The 20,187-nt window shown below is 39.0% G+C and overlaps 1 protein-coding gene across 1 annotated transcript in view; it reads right to left on the reverse strand.

The window, feature by feature from the left end:
• hs3st4 (heparan sulfate (glucosamine) 3-O-sulfotransferase 4) overlaps positions 1 to 19,489 on the reverse strand; it is an 87,890-nt gene extending 68,401 nt beyond the window's left edge. Inside the window, exon 1 of the mRNA XM_078269625.1 lies at positions 18,894 to 19,489. Within this exon, the coding sequence (XP_078125751.1) occupies positions 18,894 to 19,489 (596 nt within the window). The remainder of the gene's footprint in view (positions 1 to 18,893) is intronic.
• Between the last annotated feature and the right edge of the window lie 698 nt (positions 19,490 to 20,187).

Genomic DNA, 20,187 nt, shown 5'->3' on the forward strand with positions numbered 1-20,187 from the left:
TTACAGGTTGACCATATCCTCACAAATAAAGATGTTTCGAAATAAGTAGCTGCCATTGTGCCAATATGTGATGATCCATCTGTTCAGATGTGACAATACAGCACCAGGACCAAGAAACATGCACATTACAACCGAGGCAAATTACACTGTATATATTATTAAAATCAAGGTGTGAAATTCCCTCTTGCATTGCTCCGTTGCTTAACTAATTGTCATGGCAATATTCATTTTCTAAACCCTGAGGCCTTTGTTGAGTTTACCCAATGTGCAGAGCGTACTTGTTGATTCCTGTAAAAATGAGGTGTATTACAAAACAAATTTAAGAGAAAGAAATTTGCTCTGAGCTGAGACAACAGAGCCAGCAGCTGCTGGGACACCTTCATTTGTATTCTACAGATTGCATCAGAAATTTAGAAAATGTTAATTGGAGACAATGTGTGAAGAGGCAGATATGGTCTGACATGTAGCCAACATAATAGTATTAAGGATGAATTAATTATTACAATATGCGGAGGGGGAAAAGAGAATGCCATCCTCAATCCATAGAAGTACATAATAGATGGTAAAGATAGCAGTGAATGCTAAACATTTGCTTGGAAAAATATGCCTTTCGGCTGACACATTGAAATCAAAAGACATCCAACAGTGGACATGTTGACAAAGCCCTCATTTATTACAGATTCACAGCCCGGCGAGCACAGCCACAGCGTGACGCTGATTAGAAGGCTTGTACGTAATAAGCTTGAGAGCACCATTTTACCACAAACCTATATTCATTTAGTTCTGCAGATTTATACATCCAACTATCTAGGCACGAAAATCCAGCATGACATGAGAGTGTATTCTGGCCTTTTGAAAAGAGGGTTAATCTCTCTTTCTTTCATGAACAAACCTCAATCTTACAGTGACCAGCATGTCTCATATGATGCAGCGGCTGAAGCAATAAATTGAATTAAATAAACCCATTAGTTACAGCAGCTACCTTCTCACCTTGGCCCAAATACATTTTCATGGTGAGTTGGTCCTATAAAGACCAGAGGACACAGCTTAACACTGTGATGGCAAAGTCACCTTGAGTCAAAAGACAGAAAGCATGTCCTTGTTCATTACTCAAATCAATTAAGATAGCCTGTTTGTGGCGCAGCACAGCCCCAGTTTGTTCTGCAGGTGTTTAAAAGTAAATGTATGCTCATTCAAAAATCAATTCATACTTAGGATTCTGCCTCCCCCTGTCTTGTAGACATGAAACAAACTAGAGGTCGATTATAACAGAGAGCGACTATTGGGAGATTCGCCATGGACGTACTTAAAATGCATGGAATGAATAACCAAGTGCAGTTCACATACCAAATGAAAAAATACCCAAAGAAGTCAAGGATCCTAATCCTGCAACAGCCTGAAAACAGACAGGTATGTTTTTTTTATTTTTTTTTTTTACAGTTTTGACACATCAAATAAAACATATACTGACATTTTGCCTATGTTTTTATGTATATAGAGATGTGTCTTTAAAGTAAATAATAAAAATGCTCTTCTGACTGGCTAGTTGAGTTGGGAGGCAGTTATAGACAGAAATTAATAAAATCTTGGTGATTTTGGTAATGTTACTTCATAGGTGCTAGCTACATATGTGGTTTTGGCATAATATTTTCAAACAGGTCAAATACATCAAGTGAAATGTCTGTTGGTATCCCTTAACTTCCAACAGAATAATATAAAATAAATAAAGGAACATATCAATAAAGCCCCCTGTGTATAGGATTTCCAACTTCTGCGACTTCTAGTGGTAGCACCAAAAGACTGAATGGGCTGAAAGCAACACGTGGACTACAATTTTCACATATCAACAAACACTTTGACAATCAGCATAATTAGAAATATGAAAAAACAATTGTACATATGGCACTTTCTAGTAGAAGTAGGCTAGTATCTTTGCTACTTGATATAGAAGTAGAATGCTATATTGGTGCAGTACCCTTTTTTAAGGTGTGGGGAAGTTTAAACTTGGTTAAGATTCGGAAAAGATCACCCTGAAGGTTGGGGTTAGAGTTACAGGTGTGATCCACACTGACCTTGGTCCCTTGTCTGCAAAATGTGAACATTTAAAGCATTTGAGAAAACAATGTTTCTCTGGTGAGTCATGGGGCTTTGGTCCCTTGACTCTTTGTTGTTCCGTTTTTCTTCATTTTGGGCTTATGGCATAGTCACTACATTTTGCCTCCTCGGCATGTCACTTACAGCTATCTTCAGAATAAGAAATGAGAAATGCCACTATGCCTAATGCCGCATAGTCAGCCAGTAAGCTGTGGGCTTCACCTGAGCCCTTTTTATTTATTTTTTTTACCTCCTAAACTTGTTTACATTTTGGTGAATCTGCAGTCTCTAACAGTCAACTACCAGTCACATTCTGATTCAGAAAAAAAGACGATATAAAATTTGATATTATATGGGTTTTAAACAGATTTCTAGACATATATCCTACATGAATATTGAATAACATGTATTAATGGAAAGAGAGAATATAGCAGTATGTTAACACTTAAAGGAAGGAGTTTGATTTCTGAAGCAAAATATGTCCATTGGGTGCATGCAAAAGGCCCTGTGTTGGCATCAAATAAAGATGCTAGCATGAAAAAAATACCATCAATGTTTAATATAAGAAGTTTCAATTTGTGATTTCTTTGTAAAACATTTCTTCACACTTCACAGTTACTACAAAGAATACTGCAGTGCAGGTCATATATATTAGCGACTGTTACTTTGGCCAACAAGGTTTGTGAATGTTGGTATTACAACAACAGAATGAAAAGAGGATGTGAAGGCAAACTAAACACTCTTCATTAGCCCTTGAGCAGCACTAACAACGTATTATGAGCACTATTTTGAAAATTGAATTGAATTGAATTTCAACTGTTGTGAAAGTGTTAATATTTTCTCTATTTGAATTACAATTCATTGCTGATTTTATTGTGTGTTTGTGTAGTGCATTATGCGTATAGGAGACATTACACATATCAAAGGCCTCACAAGGGAAGAGTTGGCTTCAGAATCAGAATCAGAATCAGAATAGCTATATTGCCAAGTAAGTTTTTTACACATGAAAGGAATTTGTTTTGGTGTTGTAGGTGCATGTCACACAATCTCTAAATATAAGCAGGTTAAGAAAATTGTATTAGAATATAAACAATATGAGTATAAATATATATACATTCATGTACATACATATTCATGGTCGAAAGCAGGTAACAATCTTATTGGAAAGGCAGAGCACATCAACTCTCTCCTTAATCTGTAATGCCAATATTCCAATTTGTCCAGGAAAAGCAATCACTTCCTCATACAGCCATTATTAATTAGGATAATCCCTAAAAGCATCCTTTTGCAATTCATTGTCTTAATCCAAGTCTCAGGGGAGTTTGGCAAATGCCACAGCCTGTGTTAATGACTTCCAACATACCCAACGCTCCGAGAGTCCTGGTGGCGAAGATGTTGGCAATGTGTTTCATCACAGAGTTATGGAATCAGGATTTTACTGATCGAAGTGTCTGTCAATGCATCTGTATGTACAAAAGTGTGTTGAGTGCAGTTTACAAATCTAATACTTAGCTCATACATTGTTTCACACTGTGCTAAAATTATTCAAACAGAATACCCCATGGTGATTTGAGGGAAAGAAAGAGCATGAATAAGTAAACAACATAAAGCGATGAGAAGCTTCAAAGGCGATGGGACAATCACAGCAAACAAGATCCTGGAAGCCAATGAATGTGTTTGTCTTTGTTTGTGACAGTGACTCAGGGGTGTAAACAGAGGAATTAGCTCACACCTCCAGAGTCTCAATACATCACACAGCCATAATTGAATTAAGTCTGTCAGGTTGTTGCTGAACTGTAGATGCGACGAATAGCGCAAGATGCATTTGGCCCCAAAGATCACCTTTATTAATGCTCCTAACTTTTCATTTTATCAAATCCTTAAATGGTAATTGCCTGAAAAATGGGCTGAAATGGCATTGATGTTTAGCGGCTAGCGTTAGATGCTAATTTCTGTGCTTTCTCAAAATGGCCATGGCTTTCTTGATGGAAAAAAGCCATATGCTGCATATATTGCTGCATATCTTGACTGCATAATGGTCATATGATAATGCTGCCTATTCATACTAGTGGGAAAAGCCAACATTTCCATTCCCCATCATCTCTCAGCATAACACACTATAGAGGCACCTATCAACTCGTGGACACACATTTGAAACACACTCCCAGCAGTCTCTGTATCTTGGCTCCATGACCATTCCTGTCAGGGTTTTCTCTTTGACTGAACAAATGCATCAGTTTGTGTCATGAGACCACATCCCTCGCAGCCAATAAGAAGCAGGAGCAGCGCAAGTGCTCCAGGAGATGTGTAAGGAAAATTGGAATCTTGACAAGTGTGATTGACATGCGTATTTGTCCCAAGGTAGTCTTATTTGCAGAGATTTAAAGACGTCTGTAAACCAGAATTCTGCCGAACAGAATCATTGTTCCTCCAGACTAGAAAGCACATCACAGCAATTCTGTTGCATGCAAATATTCTTTTGGGAGAGCTGAATCCCTTTGAGCATACAATTATTTAGCTTATACTTTATTTTGGGTCCAAAATAAATCATTTAACAGATGAAGCTATGTCTTTCATTTTCAGACAATCTGTCCATGTCATGGAGCAAAAACACAAGCTTAAGTCCTCCTTCTATGCCCTGCGACAATGGAGGAGAAGGCTGCTCTGAATCTATCTGGCTCTTTTGATAGACACAAAAATAAAGTGGATATGAGGCTTGATGGTGAACCATAACCCACGGCCACTTCATAGCAATGGAAGGGGAAAAAACTGTGAATTAAAATTCTAACCATAAGTAAAATAGACTTCCACTTGAAAGCATCGGAGTGTAGCTACAGCAGGGCAGGAGAAAGAGATGTGTGTGTGTGTGTGTGTGTGTGTGTGTGTGTGTGTGTGTGTGTGTGTGTGTGTGAGGAGGAATGCACATGAATTCTGAACAGGACCAAAGGCAGGATGAAATTGGCTATACCCATTAACTTCTCAAGAGGTTTTTTTCTCTCCATATGCAAAAAGGACGGAGCGGTATTACTTCTTCCATAATTCCCATGTTACAATACAGATCGCTATAATAAGATCAGACCAATCTGTAATCCTGGAATGGAATGAAAAAAAGGAGTGTCTATTCAGCCAAAACAAAACCACTGAAAGGAAAAACCTCCTGAAAGGTAATTCAGAACTGTGCTCTATGCTGATCCACCATATTAGGATATTTGCTGCAGAACATATGAAACCTGGAGAATAATCTTGTTGTACTAGGGCTGTACTAATTAGCTGTGCTGAAATTGATGTTGTTGTGATTTCACTTGTTTTTGTATGGATTAAAACAAGACACCCCTTATATAGCCCTTGGACGCAGACAGGCTAGCTGTTTCCCTCTGTTTCCAGTCTTTATGCTAAGCTAAGCTAACCAGCTGCTGGCTGTAGCTTTAAAATTACCTCACAGACATGACATTGTCATCAAACTCGGCAGAAAAGCGAATAAGCTTATTTCTTTAAATGTTGACCTATTTCTTTAATGCAGGCCTAAAGTGTAGCACACTGTCAAAAATAAAATTGTGTAAAATGTTTGGATCATTAAATGTGGTGGACAGCCATAAGACAGTCTGTACAGGAATGACAGAGACTGTCAGGGATGTTGAGCAGTCAAAGACACTCCTGCACAGACCTTGAGAAGTCAGGTTAATGTTTATCATATTGACAGGTTTCTTACATGTTACATTGAAACCAGGATAGACTTGTGTGTGCATGTAAATATACTTCTTGACAGACTATTGGTTAATGGCATTGCACTGACATTTAAAATAAAATATTCTAAAATGACCATCATTTAAAAAAATTAAATATAATATATATATATATATATATATATATATCCAAGAGAAATTGAAAGTCCAAAGAGAAAACAAAGTGAGATCAAATTAAAAATATTATTATTTTTTAAAATTTTCCATTTGGCTTTTCCATTTGGATTTAATATTTGGCTTTTCAATTTCAATTTAACATTGGCTTTTCCATTTTGATTTAATATTTGGCTTTTCAATTTCAATTTAACATTGGCTTTTCCATTTGGATTTAATATTTGGCTTTTCAATTTAAATTTAACATTGGCTTATAATTTGGATTTAATATTTGGCTTTTGATCGAAGGGGTGCAGAGGCACCTTATAAACAGCAGGGGGAGCTGACTGCTGGGGAGCACACTGTTGAGCATCTGTCTGCAGCTTCACCACCAGGCTGCCTTAGCCTCTTATTTCACATGATAGAAACTGATGATGTAGGCTAAACACAAACGTGAACAGTGAAGTTTTCATGTAGTTACTATAATTGGGCCCGTGTTAGTGAGGACTAGATTAGGACTGTATTTAAAGCTGATTCTGGATTCCAACTTTGCCCCAGGTGTGTCTGTTTAAAACACGGACGGAGACAACTTCTCTCTTTTGATGTTTTATTTAATTAAGCAACAGTACAAACATGGGTGTGGGTAGCTCTGCTACGTGTGTTTGTGTGTTGTCAGATCTCGAGGACACACACACACACACACACACACACACACACACACAATCTCAACTGGGTAGTCATCGTCCGAACTGCAACCCCTCCTTTTTCTTTCTCTCACTTTTTTCTCCGGGTGGTGCGCGCGGTGTGAGGTGCGTGTCCGCGCTATTCGCCGACATGTACTCACAACAATCACTCCTGATTGACGGCCTTTTGTACAGCCCATGTAGGCTACTTTTTCGTTCATTTGATTTCCAATTTTGAAACAATATCCAAATTTGATATCCAAACTTCACTGTTGTTGCATGAAATGTCGTTTGTGTTTAGCCTACATCATCAGTTTCTATTATGTGAAATAAGAGGCCAAGCCAGCCTGGTGGCGAAGATGCAGACAGATGCTCCTCAACAGTGTGCTCCCCAGCAGTCAGCTCCCCCTGCTGTTTATAAGGTGCCTCTGCACCCCTTTCATTTCAGATCCTCCCACCAGCCTTTGGGCCACGCCTCCTCATTTACATTGACATGTGTCAAGTCCAAATGAAAAGCCAATGTTAAATGGAAATTCAAAAGCAAAATATTAAATCCAAATGAAAATCCAATGTTAAATTTAAATTCAAAAGCCAAATATTAAATCCAAATGGAAAAGCCAAATGGAAAATTTTGTTTTCTCTTTGGACTTTCAATTTGAATTATGAATAAATATTTCCTCCATACCATACATGCAGTGCATACCAATAATGATTCACTTAACCCGATACAATCATATACAATTTTTTATATACAAAAGACCATTAACATTATAACTAGAATTACATCAAGAGTAAAATCTGTGGATATGCAGTTTTACCTTCGAGACTGAACAGGCACTCACTGCTGGTACTCCACCATTACCCTTAACAATCAGCTGCATGTTTGATAATCACTGAGGAGTACCTCTTTACAATAAGAAGTCACATATTTGCTCATGGAGAAGATGACTCCATCATATTGTTGATTCAACAGGGTGGACAGTAATAACATAAACGTATAGGCTTAAAACAACAAGAGGCTGATTATTCCACTGGTATGGTGTGTTTGGTTGTGATTTATATGGTGGCCTACTGTGTGTGAGGTAAAACAGGCTGCTCTTTCAGACTGAAAGAGTAGGATATTATGAGTAATTTTCTTCTGCTATGCTGCATCTAAAGGGATCCTCAAACAGAGAAACAAGAAATAAACATGATTGCTCCTGTGGTAACTGGAACCTCAAAGCTCCATGATGCTTGGGAGTTTAATCAAGTGGAAAGAGAGAAGCCAATGAGAAAGACTGTACTGAAGCAGTCCACTCTCTTGACAGTGCTGGGGTATGCTGCTAATTAAAAAGTTTAATTCCACAACTGCAGCACTGGCATCAGAGCACTCAGAGGTGCGTCCTTGTGAGTCTTGGCGACGTCTTATCAGGCGTAGGCAGATTCTGCCATGTTGGGAAGGCGCAGGACAGGGAGGCACTGCAGCAGCGCGCGGGCCCAGCTGGACTGGATGGCATCCTGCCTTCTCGGGGATCTGGCCCACCTTGCTCTTTCCCATCTCCCCACTGAACGGAGTCACAGGTTCCCAGTCATGTGGCAAGAGTCAGGGGCTAAGCTGCCCATGGAGCAGCTGAGAGAGGGAAAGAAGGGCTAAACAAAGGATAAACACTGGATTTAGACTTTCTGCTGCTGGCTCGGCAGTGGGTACATGTCTCCATTACACACCTCCTATCACCGGGTCCTTTCTTACGGTACACTAAAGCCTGCAGTACAAATTGTTCCTTCAAAGTCCCACAGCAGCTTAATCACACATGATACACTGACAATGTCTACATGAATAGACTATAATATTAAAAAAAGTAGGTGCATTTTTCACAGGACAAAGAAAGGATCAGTTTCTTTGCTGAGGTGAGGAGGGAATGCACTCTATTGTATGAACTTGAGCTGTGTAGGATCTATTGATGAGACCACATTACAACTCGCACAATGAGAAAAGTCCATTGAAGTGACAAGGCTAATTCTGTGACATGCATAAAAAAAATAAAAATAAAAAAAACGTCTTACGAAGCATCAAGAAAAAGATTATTAAAAAAAAGTCAGCAACAGAAGTAAAATAGTTGAGTATGCTGGAATAAAAACATAATCTACTGGGACTAATCACCACGGAGCTGGAAACTACTGCTGACTTGTTTCTCAGCACAGGGACGCAGTCCTGAAAGGAAAAGAACACTGCTCTAAAGATTTATAAGCCCATCCCCTCAGCTTTTATTGCATAGGGGGTTAAAGTGTCATTTTAATAACACAGAAATATTAGAGCTTGCAAACCTCAGTAAAGTGTTAGTTGTTGGGAATTGGTAGGGGTACAGATTAAATTATTTATCAAAGATGTTTTATCAATATTAATAAAGTTATGAATTTGAGTATTAATAACTTTACCAAATTGACAAACAATCAAAACGGGGCACCACCCTGGAATTAGGAACCAATAACTGAACTGTGAAACAGTCTCATAGGTGGTGTTCCCTTTAAAATACAGATCTTAATTAATTTGATTAATTTATCTGATATCTTTTAAAGGAACAAAAGAAGGGTGACATTTGAGCACAGACCTGTTCCACAAGCTGTTATTACCACAAATAATCACAACCAACTGCTATTTACAGTATAATAGAATTAATTTAACTTCCAAATTATTGTCAATCAATAGTACTTCAATCAATAAACCTATATACTTGTTACAAACTACAACAAAGCAAAACAAACAGACATGTAGCAGACATGTCTATGTGTGTGTGTGTGTGTGTGTGTGTGTGTGTGTGTGTGTGTGTGTGTGCGGGAGTGTGTGAGGAGGAGGGGGGAGGTGACAAGACCGCGGGGGTAGCTAAACCACATGATCAAGAGGGCGGATGAAGCACTGCTAGGTGTGAGACACTTTGTAGTTCAGTACAAAACATAAAAAATGGCTGCTCGTTTGAGCCAGCTGTTCAAATGGCACGTGTATGAGGCTTTGTTACACACCACGTGACTAGAGGTTAGCCATTAGCTCATGTGTACGGTTAGCTAACGTGTTACAGACAAAAAGAGATACACAAAACAGACTACTTAAACCCCAGATGGCGGGTCGTGGAGCTGGTTGCAGCCCCATGTGGCTATGGCTAGCTGTTTAGCTGTTCAACGAACGTGTATGCGTGTGTGTACATGTGTTCGGTTAGTGTGTAAGAAGAAACAAAGCACTTGGAGTCTTGATCTTCGAGATTCTGACAATAATCACTCCTCTCGTTTGGTACAGTAACTAACTTCTCCACGGCAGGAGATAGCAATTGTAGCATTTACAAAATGGAGCTATTTAAAGCAAATGTTTGCATGTGTGTCAACCTTTTAGCAACTCACGTTGCGGGGGAAGACTGGGAGGAGCGAGGGTTCAGCGTATTTATTCCGCAGAGCACCGGACATGGACTCATGCGGCGTTCAAAGTCCGCTGACCAATGGGAATTCAGGACTTCCTGCTCCCCGGACATTTTGTGAACTTTTCTCTTTCTAGTAGTTTGACGCACAGGCTGTCAGGATTACATGCTGATTTAACTTATGTATAAATACTTTGCAGAGAAGACAAAGGATACACAGGAAATGTTATGCAGACTAAACCTGTTTGAATCGTGACTCACTCGGATCTTTAACCCGACTCTTTAAATGAACTCACGAGTCGCGAGTCTGTAGTATCATTAACTCGGATCAGTTGAGTCCTACTACAATTCAATCTAAAATGATAACAGAGCCACACACAAACCTCTTGCAACATTAGCTAATACTTGTCCTAGCCATCTTAGCTGCCAAAAGCTTTATAACTTACAATTTCGTAGGCAACAACAACTCCACAAGTTAACTCAAGCGACTTCCGGAAACTTTGCAAACTCGAGAACTCACGAGCCCTCGATGACCCACGAGCCCTCGACGACCCACGAGTTCCCAATGAGTCAGTCAGTCGCGCGAATCAGCCGGCTACGTTGTCATGAGTGGATCATTCTGTAGCAGACGAGCAAGTGAAGTCTCCTTGAGCTCAGGGTAAAGCAAATCAACAACAAAAGTCATTCTTTCACTTCTGTAATAACATACAATGTTCTGCACATAGCCTAGCTAGGCCTACTGTAGGTTTGTAGTATGTTAAAATGCAATTAGGTCGAGCAGACAGTCCGAAACATTGCAAGCTTGCCTCGGCTCGCCTATAGATCAATACTGACTCAAGTGACTCAAGTGACTCGCACAACCCGGATCAGTTTAGTGAGTGACTCAGAATAACCCGAATCCTTAAAAGGAATTGAGTTTGCCAGGCCTAATGCAGACCTGTGCGGTGATTTTCTCACATGTTGACCAGAAATATAAATTTCAAGTAGCTACTGTATAATATTATGTATTAATACTGGTAAATCAGGTTCAGGACTTTGTGCAGTGCGATGAAAGTCATGAAACTACCTCAAACTAAAGTTCTTTAGATTATGACCTGCTGCTCCTTTGTCTTTTTCTCCCTAAAATATGCTCTTAATTTAGTGCTGCCAGCACCAATTGTGGGGCTATGATTTTGATAAATCATGTGTTCACCCCATAAACAGGTGAGCTTTGCAATAAATCTTTTACACTGGATCAAATCTATAGAGTCAGTGTGTTAGCAGCAGGTTGACAGAAGGATAAGCTATTTGTGGTCTGATGCAGGATCTACACTCCTGTTAAAGAAAGGAACAAATGTTACTTCATACATTCTGTGTTGTCTTTCTTCTGGCTGCTGTTATGCTCTTAGTGACAGTTATTTGATGAAGAACAGTTTGTAAATCAAGTTTGTGTCCTGTTAAGTCTTATACTGCAGAATTTTATGAGAGAAGTATAATTTATAGCTTTTGGACAATTATTGCGGTACATGAAGTGAGTGTAAAACTATAAACAGGCTTGTTCAGATTAAATGGACAACTCATTTCATTGTGATTCAAAAGGATCATATCAGGTAATTCTGAGCACCATATTATTCTATATTTTGACACCTTTTAAATTAGTGACAAAGTAAATTCCACTAGTATATTTTACATTATCGTGGCACATTTTGCACAACACAGTTGTGTAGTTGAGATTTCAGCGAGTTTGACTTTCTTCCATGTACAGTAGGACTGTTTTAAGGAAGTGGATGCTTTATAGTGGGTACTGTGTGTCACATGGGATTGTACTGTAGCACACACACACAAACACACACACACACACACACACACACACACATACACACATACACACACACACCAAAAGCACAAGGACACAGAGACAGTTACTTGAAATTTTAACATATTGATTTTTGATGAACTTCACGCAGAATTTGATTTGGATCTGTGGCTCTTTGTCAATGTAGTGGTGTCTCAGACTCTTGTAATGATTTTTTTGATAGGTATCAGTCCAACCTTTGCACATCTGGCAGATATAGATATTGATAAAGCCTAAAGTAAGAGTACTAATACATAGTGGGCCCTATTTTAACAATCTAAGCGCACGGCGTGAAGCGCATGGCGCAGGTGCGTTTAGGGCGTGTCCAAATCCACTTTTGCTAGTTTGACGGCGGAAAAAAGGGTCTATGCGCCGGGCGCATGGTTCAAAAGGGTTGTACTTAGTGTCTTCAATAATTCATAGGTGTGTTTTGGACGTAACATGCAATAAACCAATCAGACTGTCATCTCCCATTCCCTTTAAAAGCCAGGCGCTTTTGTACCTTGGTGCATTGCTATTATGATGGTGAATTTGCTCCGTAATATTTTTATTTGTAATCCTTTGCATGTTTGTGTGCTGCTGCGCTTCCCTGTGTGTGTGTGTAACAAGCATAGTGTGTGCGCGCGCTGTGGATAAGCCTAGGCGCATTTTACTAATTAGCTGTTAAAATAACAATGAAATTATGCGCTATTGACTTTAGACCAGGTTTTTGTTGGTCACTGGCGCAATCACGTCCCGCTGCCTCAAGATAGCAATACGCCAAGAATGCACCTGAACACACCTCCCTGTAAGACCAGCACGCCCATGGCCGCAAAGATGGTCGCAGGTGCATTTAAACAAGGTGGGCGCTGGATGGGAAATTGACAACTGCATCGGTCTTAAACTAGCAAAGACACTTGCGTCTGGCTTTGTGCTGCGCTGCACCGGGTGCAAGATAGGGCCCAGAGTGTAAAATGCACTTTTGAATCTTAGCTTTTGCTCATTAATCACTGAGATGTTTGATGACACATTCATACTTCAACATTCAATATTACTTAATTACATATTTATTTCAATAATTCCATTATTACACAGCATACTATTACACAATTGCTCCATACCAGGTTCTTTGAGTGTGAAGAAAGCCATTCTTGCTCCTTGTGAAAAGACTGATATAACTGCTCCTACTTTGCTGACTGTCCAGTTCACCCATCAATGCAGAGCAGAATTCCATTGAGCCTCATTAGATGGGAAACCTCATTCTCTCTGAATTATTTAATCTGGTCTCACAGACTTTTCAACTGGAATTAATCTAAATCTGACACTTTTCAAAATGGTGTTATTTTTTAACAATGTGGTATAGTGATATTACCAGTTAATCTGCCAGTTAAATCAAATGTTAAAATTAGGGCTGTCAAAATAACGCGTTAATTTCGATTAATTAATCTGAGAACAAATAACGCGTTAAAAAAAATAACGCAGATTAATCCATTCCATATTGACGTTTGACCCGGAGCCGTTCTAGCCACCATTGGACTGTAAAATGAAGGAGGGAGACGAGAATGTTCTGCCTGGATCATTAATTGGAACATTTACTTATAAAAATCTTCTTCCTGCCAACCCTGGCTACCGAAATCTGGTGCTACTGATATGTCTGCGCTTCTCTCTGATGCTCTGAAACACAAACACTGCTGCACATGACACTAGTTAACACTATACTCGACAGCAGCTAACGTTAGCCTACCGCTAGCTAGTAGCTGGATTACACACGGTTAAAATGCTGACAGCTAACGCTAAACGGTGTAAATTTTGACTGTGTTTTACTGTAGAGGATTCAACACCGGTATGTAACAATCTGCAGCTGCCGTCGGAGAAACAACACAGACAGTTCAATGAAACTGGTAAACTACAGCCTCGTGGTGCATTTGAAGTTATTGTAAATGTCCTTTTCCCATCTGATGGTTCAACAGCAATTTACTACTGAAATAAGTTATTGTTATTGTTATTGTTATACATTATTAGTAAATCATTTAATTTTGACCATATGGCCTTAGCAATAAACAAGCCGTTCTTTAATGCCACCAACTGTTGTTTAGTACCCTTTTTTTTTCTTTTCTTAAAAAGCATCGGTTCAGGCACCGTTAATTATGTATGCGATTAATTTCGATTAATCAATCACAGAGTATGTAATTAATTAGATTAAATTTTTTAATCGATTGACAGCCCTAGTTAAAATGCTTTAAAATATGTACTTTCTAATTTGGTAATGTAATTAAAAAAGTTTTGTTATTGGCCATGTTTTCCTACCTGTCTTAAATAATTATGGCAAAGGTTTACAGACAGCAGTTATTATTTTTTGTTCTTTATAACTTCTTGCTCTGGCAGTTGCTCCAATCAAACCCTATTTGTTAGCACTAATGTAAACACAATTTTTTGTAATTTTTCAAAAATGCCAAAAATACCAAGCAGTCAACCTAACTAACAAGCCCTCGTCCATTGCAGGCATTTCCTGCAGCAACGTGCTCAACTCCCCGTCTTTGATCCTGTTGTCATTGAGCTGCAACGCACACCACTTTCTTGCTTTGTACGTTTTTCTTGTTTATGTAATTGTGCTTAGTACAACAGACAAAGCAGCTCTTCGTCTTCTTTCAAGGATGTAGCCATTCTGATTTGATTTGCATGAAGAAACATCTTCCTGTAGATGGCGAACTACTGCGCATGTGTGGAACGCATCCTCCAAGTGGACTCTAGACACAGAACTAATTGCATCTGTGGTGTCCACAGCTGTCTCAGCTGTACGTGTACTGTACGTGGCCGTTTGGGAGTATAATTCAGGCTTCAGGCCGGTCCCTAACTATTGTGAAATCCTGGTGAGAATGCTTACCCACAGCAGGTATAAATCTTCATGTATGATCGATAATCAATGACATTCTTTAACACAATTTATGAGACACATTATCTTTCCACTAAAGTATTTAAATGCTGGCAAACATTTGTTGTATTGATCATCACGCATTAAACTTTTCCTATTCCAGGATGGGCGTTTGCACCAGGTTGAGCCATGCTCAGCAGAACAGATAAGTTAAATCTTTGCGGTGGTGGCCGATACTTGTTATTCAGAAATAGAGGCAACATTATAAACGCCAATTGGCTGATGAAAGTCCTCTGTGTATGATGATGATGGCACTACATTGCTAATTGCTTGTTCAAGTATGCCCAAAACACACTGGAGAAACTGTCCAACAGTTCTAAAAACAGGAAAGCAGCACCAATCACCAATTTGGGCTCGCCTCTGGAGGCTCATACCAGACCCACAATAAAGTTGGAATCCTGATGTGAATATAGATGTGTGCTGTATTTGTGCAGACATTTTTATGGACATGGAAGTCTGTGTTTTCACAGAAGGCTAAAATCATCACTGTAAGAAATACTTTACAGACTAAATTTAAATTTCAAAGCAAACTCTCCAAAAAAATACAAAAGTTCTGAAAGGATTGTTTTCCTCATTCTCTTCAGGAATGGGGTAACTTTAAAAGTGTACTCTGATATATATTATGGATTACCTACTTTGTATTTTATGCTGAATAGTTTGAGTTACTTTTGCTAATTTTCCTAAATCCCCCCCAGCTGCTGACAGAGTCAGTAGTGGGCCAGTTTTCCAGTATGGAATACAGCACAACAACACAACTGTAAAAACAAACGTGTGCTATTTTTTAAGCACAATCGTATGCAAATGAAGTCATGCAAAAGTATATATGTTCATTTCTTTTAAAGTGTAAGTAAAATTGTGATTTAGTCTGCGATTCACTGTGCATTGTCTCATAAAATAACAACAACACAGAGATTCTAACCTCCCGGAAAATGTTTCAGGTGCAGTTTTCTCAAAATTGAAGAGCAATTACCTTTCTTTTTTCTTTGTTCTCGAATAATTGAAACTTTATATAAGTGCAGTTATTAAGATTACTACTATATATAAAGCCGTATAAACTGCCTGTATTTACTTCAGCGAGAGCCTGGCATCTTCTTTACTCCCAACACAGCGGCTGTGGAATTAGAGGGGGTGTGTGCTGCTACCTACATAAAAGAGCACATATTTCCTTTTTTCCTGTTGTTTGATCCCTTCAGACATTTGCCAGGATAATCACAACATCTTTGGATGTGTCTTTGTCTAACCTATAGAAAAGTGACAACAAAAAGCATTTACTATACTACTCCTGGACAGAGGGTTGGCAACTAAATCTTCAAGTTTCAGCTGAAAAGTAGCATGTACACATGTATACAATCTGTTTTAGAGTATTATTCAAGTGCACTAACACTACTACCCATACTACCTCCACTGTACTACATACAGTACCTTCAGCGGCAAAGGATGCAGGCAAGCCTGAATGAATCCACGCTGTATATTTTCAATTAATGGCTTCAAGGTTCTTTAATTCAAAGCACAAAACTCAATGGAACTTTTCTTCATGTTGCGTTCTGTCCTCCGGAGCATAATACAAAGTAAGATAGTAACAGAAAATGAATAAGTAATAACAACAACAACACAAACACAGACACACAATCTCAATTATTTTTTGAAGTTCACTAACCTGAATATGTGAATGGACAAATATCATCAGTCAACACAAGCTTTGAGTGTGAAACACAGAGACATCATTGTATTCACTGTGTTGAGAACAGACTGAACGTATTTGAGTACATATGCGCTTACAAGTTGCCTTTGGGTTACATTCCCCATAGTATATCATATCCATCAAAATGTGGAGCAGGTGTTACTGCGACAAGCCCAAATTTATGAATCACATTTTGTGAGATTGCTGGTCTCATTCAACTACACCAATGTCAAATGGTTTCAAACATCTGTAACTGATCATAATTTCACTTCCATTAAGTCTACATTAGCCAGAGCCTCACAGAGGAGAGATATGCAGTATAATGCATCATTTAGAAGCAAACAAACAAACGTGGTCTGAATGGATTTTAATATCAGTGTCTGGTATCTGAAAAAGTGTCTCAACCCGTGATTAGTTTTAACAATTTCACCATCAAATTTGACAACATGTATGTTTCTTTCACCTGAGCGTATCATTCTGAGGTAAGTGGTCTACACAGGACAATGGCAGATATTAAAATGAAAGCTCCATTAGGGGTTTGTTTTGCCCAGGGGCCCTAAAACACACGAGCACACTTATTATTATTTATGTAAGCATGTCATCCTCCTGTCTAATGAGCCTTTCACCGTGAGCGTAATGAAACAGCTTGCAATAACACAGGCTAAATGAACAGCCGAGAGCTCCCATGTCTATGCAGCAAGATGAAAGCAGATGCTCTGCAACCCAAACACCAGCGTAACAGACCCACGGAGAAACAGAGGGGACTTTGAGTCAGCGTCATTCTCATCAGCTCATTGACTTCATTAAAAAAATCTTAAATTCCCCTTGGTCAAACATCATTATGTGAGAACGTCTAACTGAGCCATGACCAACTGACCATGAATAAACCCTCAAATTGATTTTTTTCCCCCCTCCCATAAACACAGCGATGATAAACAAGTTCTTTTCTGGCATATAAACCTGGACTCAAAATGAATGTCAACTATCACTAAACGGTAGTGTAAACAAATTCACGCTTATTTGAGAACCCGCTGCACAGCAAAGTTAAAAGGTCTTTCAGAAAATACAGCACTTATAACATGTTAGATTATATGCAATTTGGCCTAATAATTGATGGGTGAAATGTTCTGTTCAGATGAGAAGGAGAGAATACTGGCTGACTTGTAAGAACAAAACAGAGTAAACGCCAGAAAAAGACTTTGTATTTTGTACTTTGTAAAAATCTATATTTTTATCTATCTATATTATCTATATTTATCTATCTATATATCTATAATCTATATTTTTTTATCATATATATATATATATATATATATATATATATATATATATATATACTGTATATAAAAATATATATAGAAAGAGAGTTCTAAGGGAAACTAAAACCGAGGAATAATTAACTAAAACATAAGACAATTTCTCAGATAAATGGCATCTATAAAGGACCAACATTATATCCATTATTTAATATGGATATAACATTTTATATTAATGACATCATAAGATTATTCTCTGCGATTTGTGTTGTGTATTTTACTTTTACCGGTGGACACAGGAACCAACCTGAAGCACACAATGGCTCGGTTCAAAATACTCATGTACCATGTAAAACAAAATGTGATTTTGGTTTAGAGACTAAACAACTTAGAATCAGACATTTAAAAAAAGCTTAAAACAAACCATAAAACAATATATTGACACTCCTGTGTGTGTATTTGTGTCACTACGTGTGTGACAATATTGTGTAACACTCTAAACTTCAGCTAACTTGATATGTGATGGACAGACCTGTTCAGCATATTCAGTTTGGTATATAATAATACACCTTATGATTCATGAACGAGGTAAAAACTGAACTACTAGGTTCATATGCACATGTATTCTCTCAGACTCACACAATAATATAGAACTTACTTCAGTTACTGTGACAGTGCCTTAAAGGACTCATTTCTACAAATGATATGTGAATTACTAGCCACTTTCCAAAACTGCTGTTCAATATTTTTAATGGATTTTCCTACAATTCCAGGCAGCCATCATGCATGTCACTATATGCTAAATACAAATGAACTTGCAATAGTTGAAACTTCCTGGACTGAGTTAAACCATCATACATACTCCAGTTCACAGTGAACAAAAAAGAGTTGAGTTTATTTTTCATCAGAACCAAAAATTATCTTACAATAATGCAAAGCGGCTGAAAGTACAGAGAGTAAAAAGTTTGCATCACCACCCAACAATGTTAAGTTTGAGTTTTAACATTGTGATTACCTATCAAATTGATTTCCTTACCTCTAAGAAAATGCAGACCTGTGTCTATGTGCAAAGCATTAAAAAAGCATTTAGAAATATATAAACGCACAGGCATTCTTTGGAAAATGGTAAACACCAGCTTTAAGTATGCATTCATTTGTAATAAATCGGGCATAAACAAAACACTGGCGCTAGATAAGACTGAAATAGTAACTCACCGGTACCAGTCCAGCCCCTTCTCGTAGTTCCTGTCAAAGAAATGTGGCTCATTTCCAACGGCTCTGACGTCCGGGTGCACCCTGAGAGCCTCCAGCAGGGCTCTAGTCCCCCCTTTCTTCACCCCGATGATGATGGCTTGGGGAAGTTTCTTCTCTCCGTAATCCATGGTGCAGTTCACCCTGAGTTCGCTGTCCGTGGTGCTGAATTCCTGATGCTCCTTCTCCACCGCGGTGTTGTGATACCCCGCCGCCGATTTAGTTGGAGACGCCTGACTCCTAATCCATTCCACTGTCCTTTGTTCGGCCTCAGCATGATCCTTTACGGTGGAAACCGCGGTGGTTCTTTCGGCCTCGGTGAACTCTGTTAAGCCCTGGGAAGCGGAGTAAAGTTTTTCCCTCAATGTCACAAAAGTTGTCTCCTCCGTCACCAGCCTCCCTTGATACGCGTAGTTCTCTTGTAGGGGGAACTGCAGCGAGTTGTAGCAGCTCATCAAGCTATAGAACAAGTAGGTGACAGATAGGGAGAGGGTGAACATGAATAAGATTTTCCGGGGCACTTTAGAGGTGAAAATCGAAGTGCTGGACCAAAATGCCATCTCTGATAGCAGTGATCCTCTCAAAGTGGCCAGACATGTTTCCACCCCGAGTCTTGCATGGACAAAATCAACAGCAATAATCAGTCACTATCAGCGCTGCTCCAGCCAAAAAAGCGTGAAGCTGGACCAAACTAACCTAATCCAACCAAATCGCATATTTATAAGGATAGCGGGGAAATGGGTCGTTAAAATTCCGGAAGAATATCGAGCCGCTTTTCTTGAGTATTGGTTTTATAAATCCAAGGATGAAAGACAATGTCACAATTTATTGGACTGAACTTGCAGATTTGAGAGGCTGGAGGTCTGGCGTCCTTCCAAATGAGCAGCCTGGCTTGAACTGGACAGAGTATGATGGACGGAATCCTGACATTGTATAGAAGGGGGGAAAGAAAAAAGAAAATGAACAGCAGAGTGTTTAAGTGGGCTTCTTCTCCTCAGCCGCTCAGTCCGAAGTCCAGTCTAGTCTGCGATACAAGAGTGGTTCACATCCATCCAGGCAACCTTAAATCCATTGTATCTTTCCAAGAAGAGACGAATGCTTTCTCTGTTCTCTTACTTAGTGTAGCAGAAAGTCCGCAGCCTTTGCACAAAAGCATCCACTCTTTCCACTGACTACCAGGCTGCTGCTTGCGGTCCTTGCGTCTTCTCAGATTGGTAGAATCCTACGATGTGCGCATCGGCTGAGTGAGCTCATCTGA

This window comes from Sander vitreus, chromosome 15 (genome assembly GCF_031162955.1).
Source record: "Sander vitreus isolate 19-12246 chromosome 15, sanVit1, whole genome shotgun sequence".
Classification (NCBI taxonomy): Eukaryota; Metazoa; Chordata; class Actinopteri; order Perciformes; family Percidae; genus Sander; species Sander vitreus.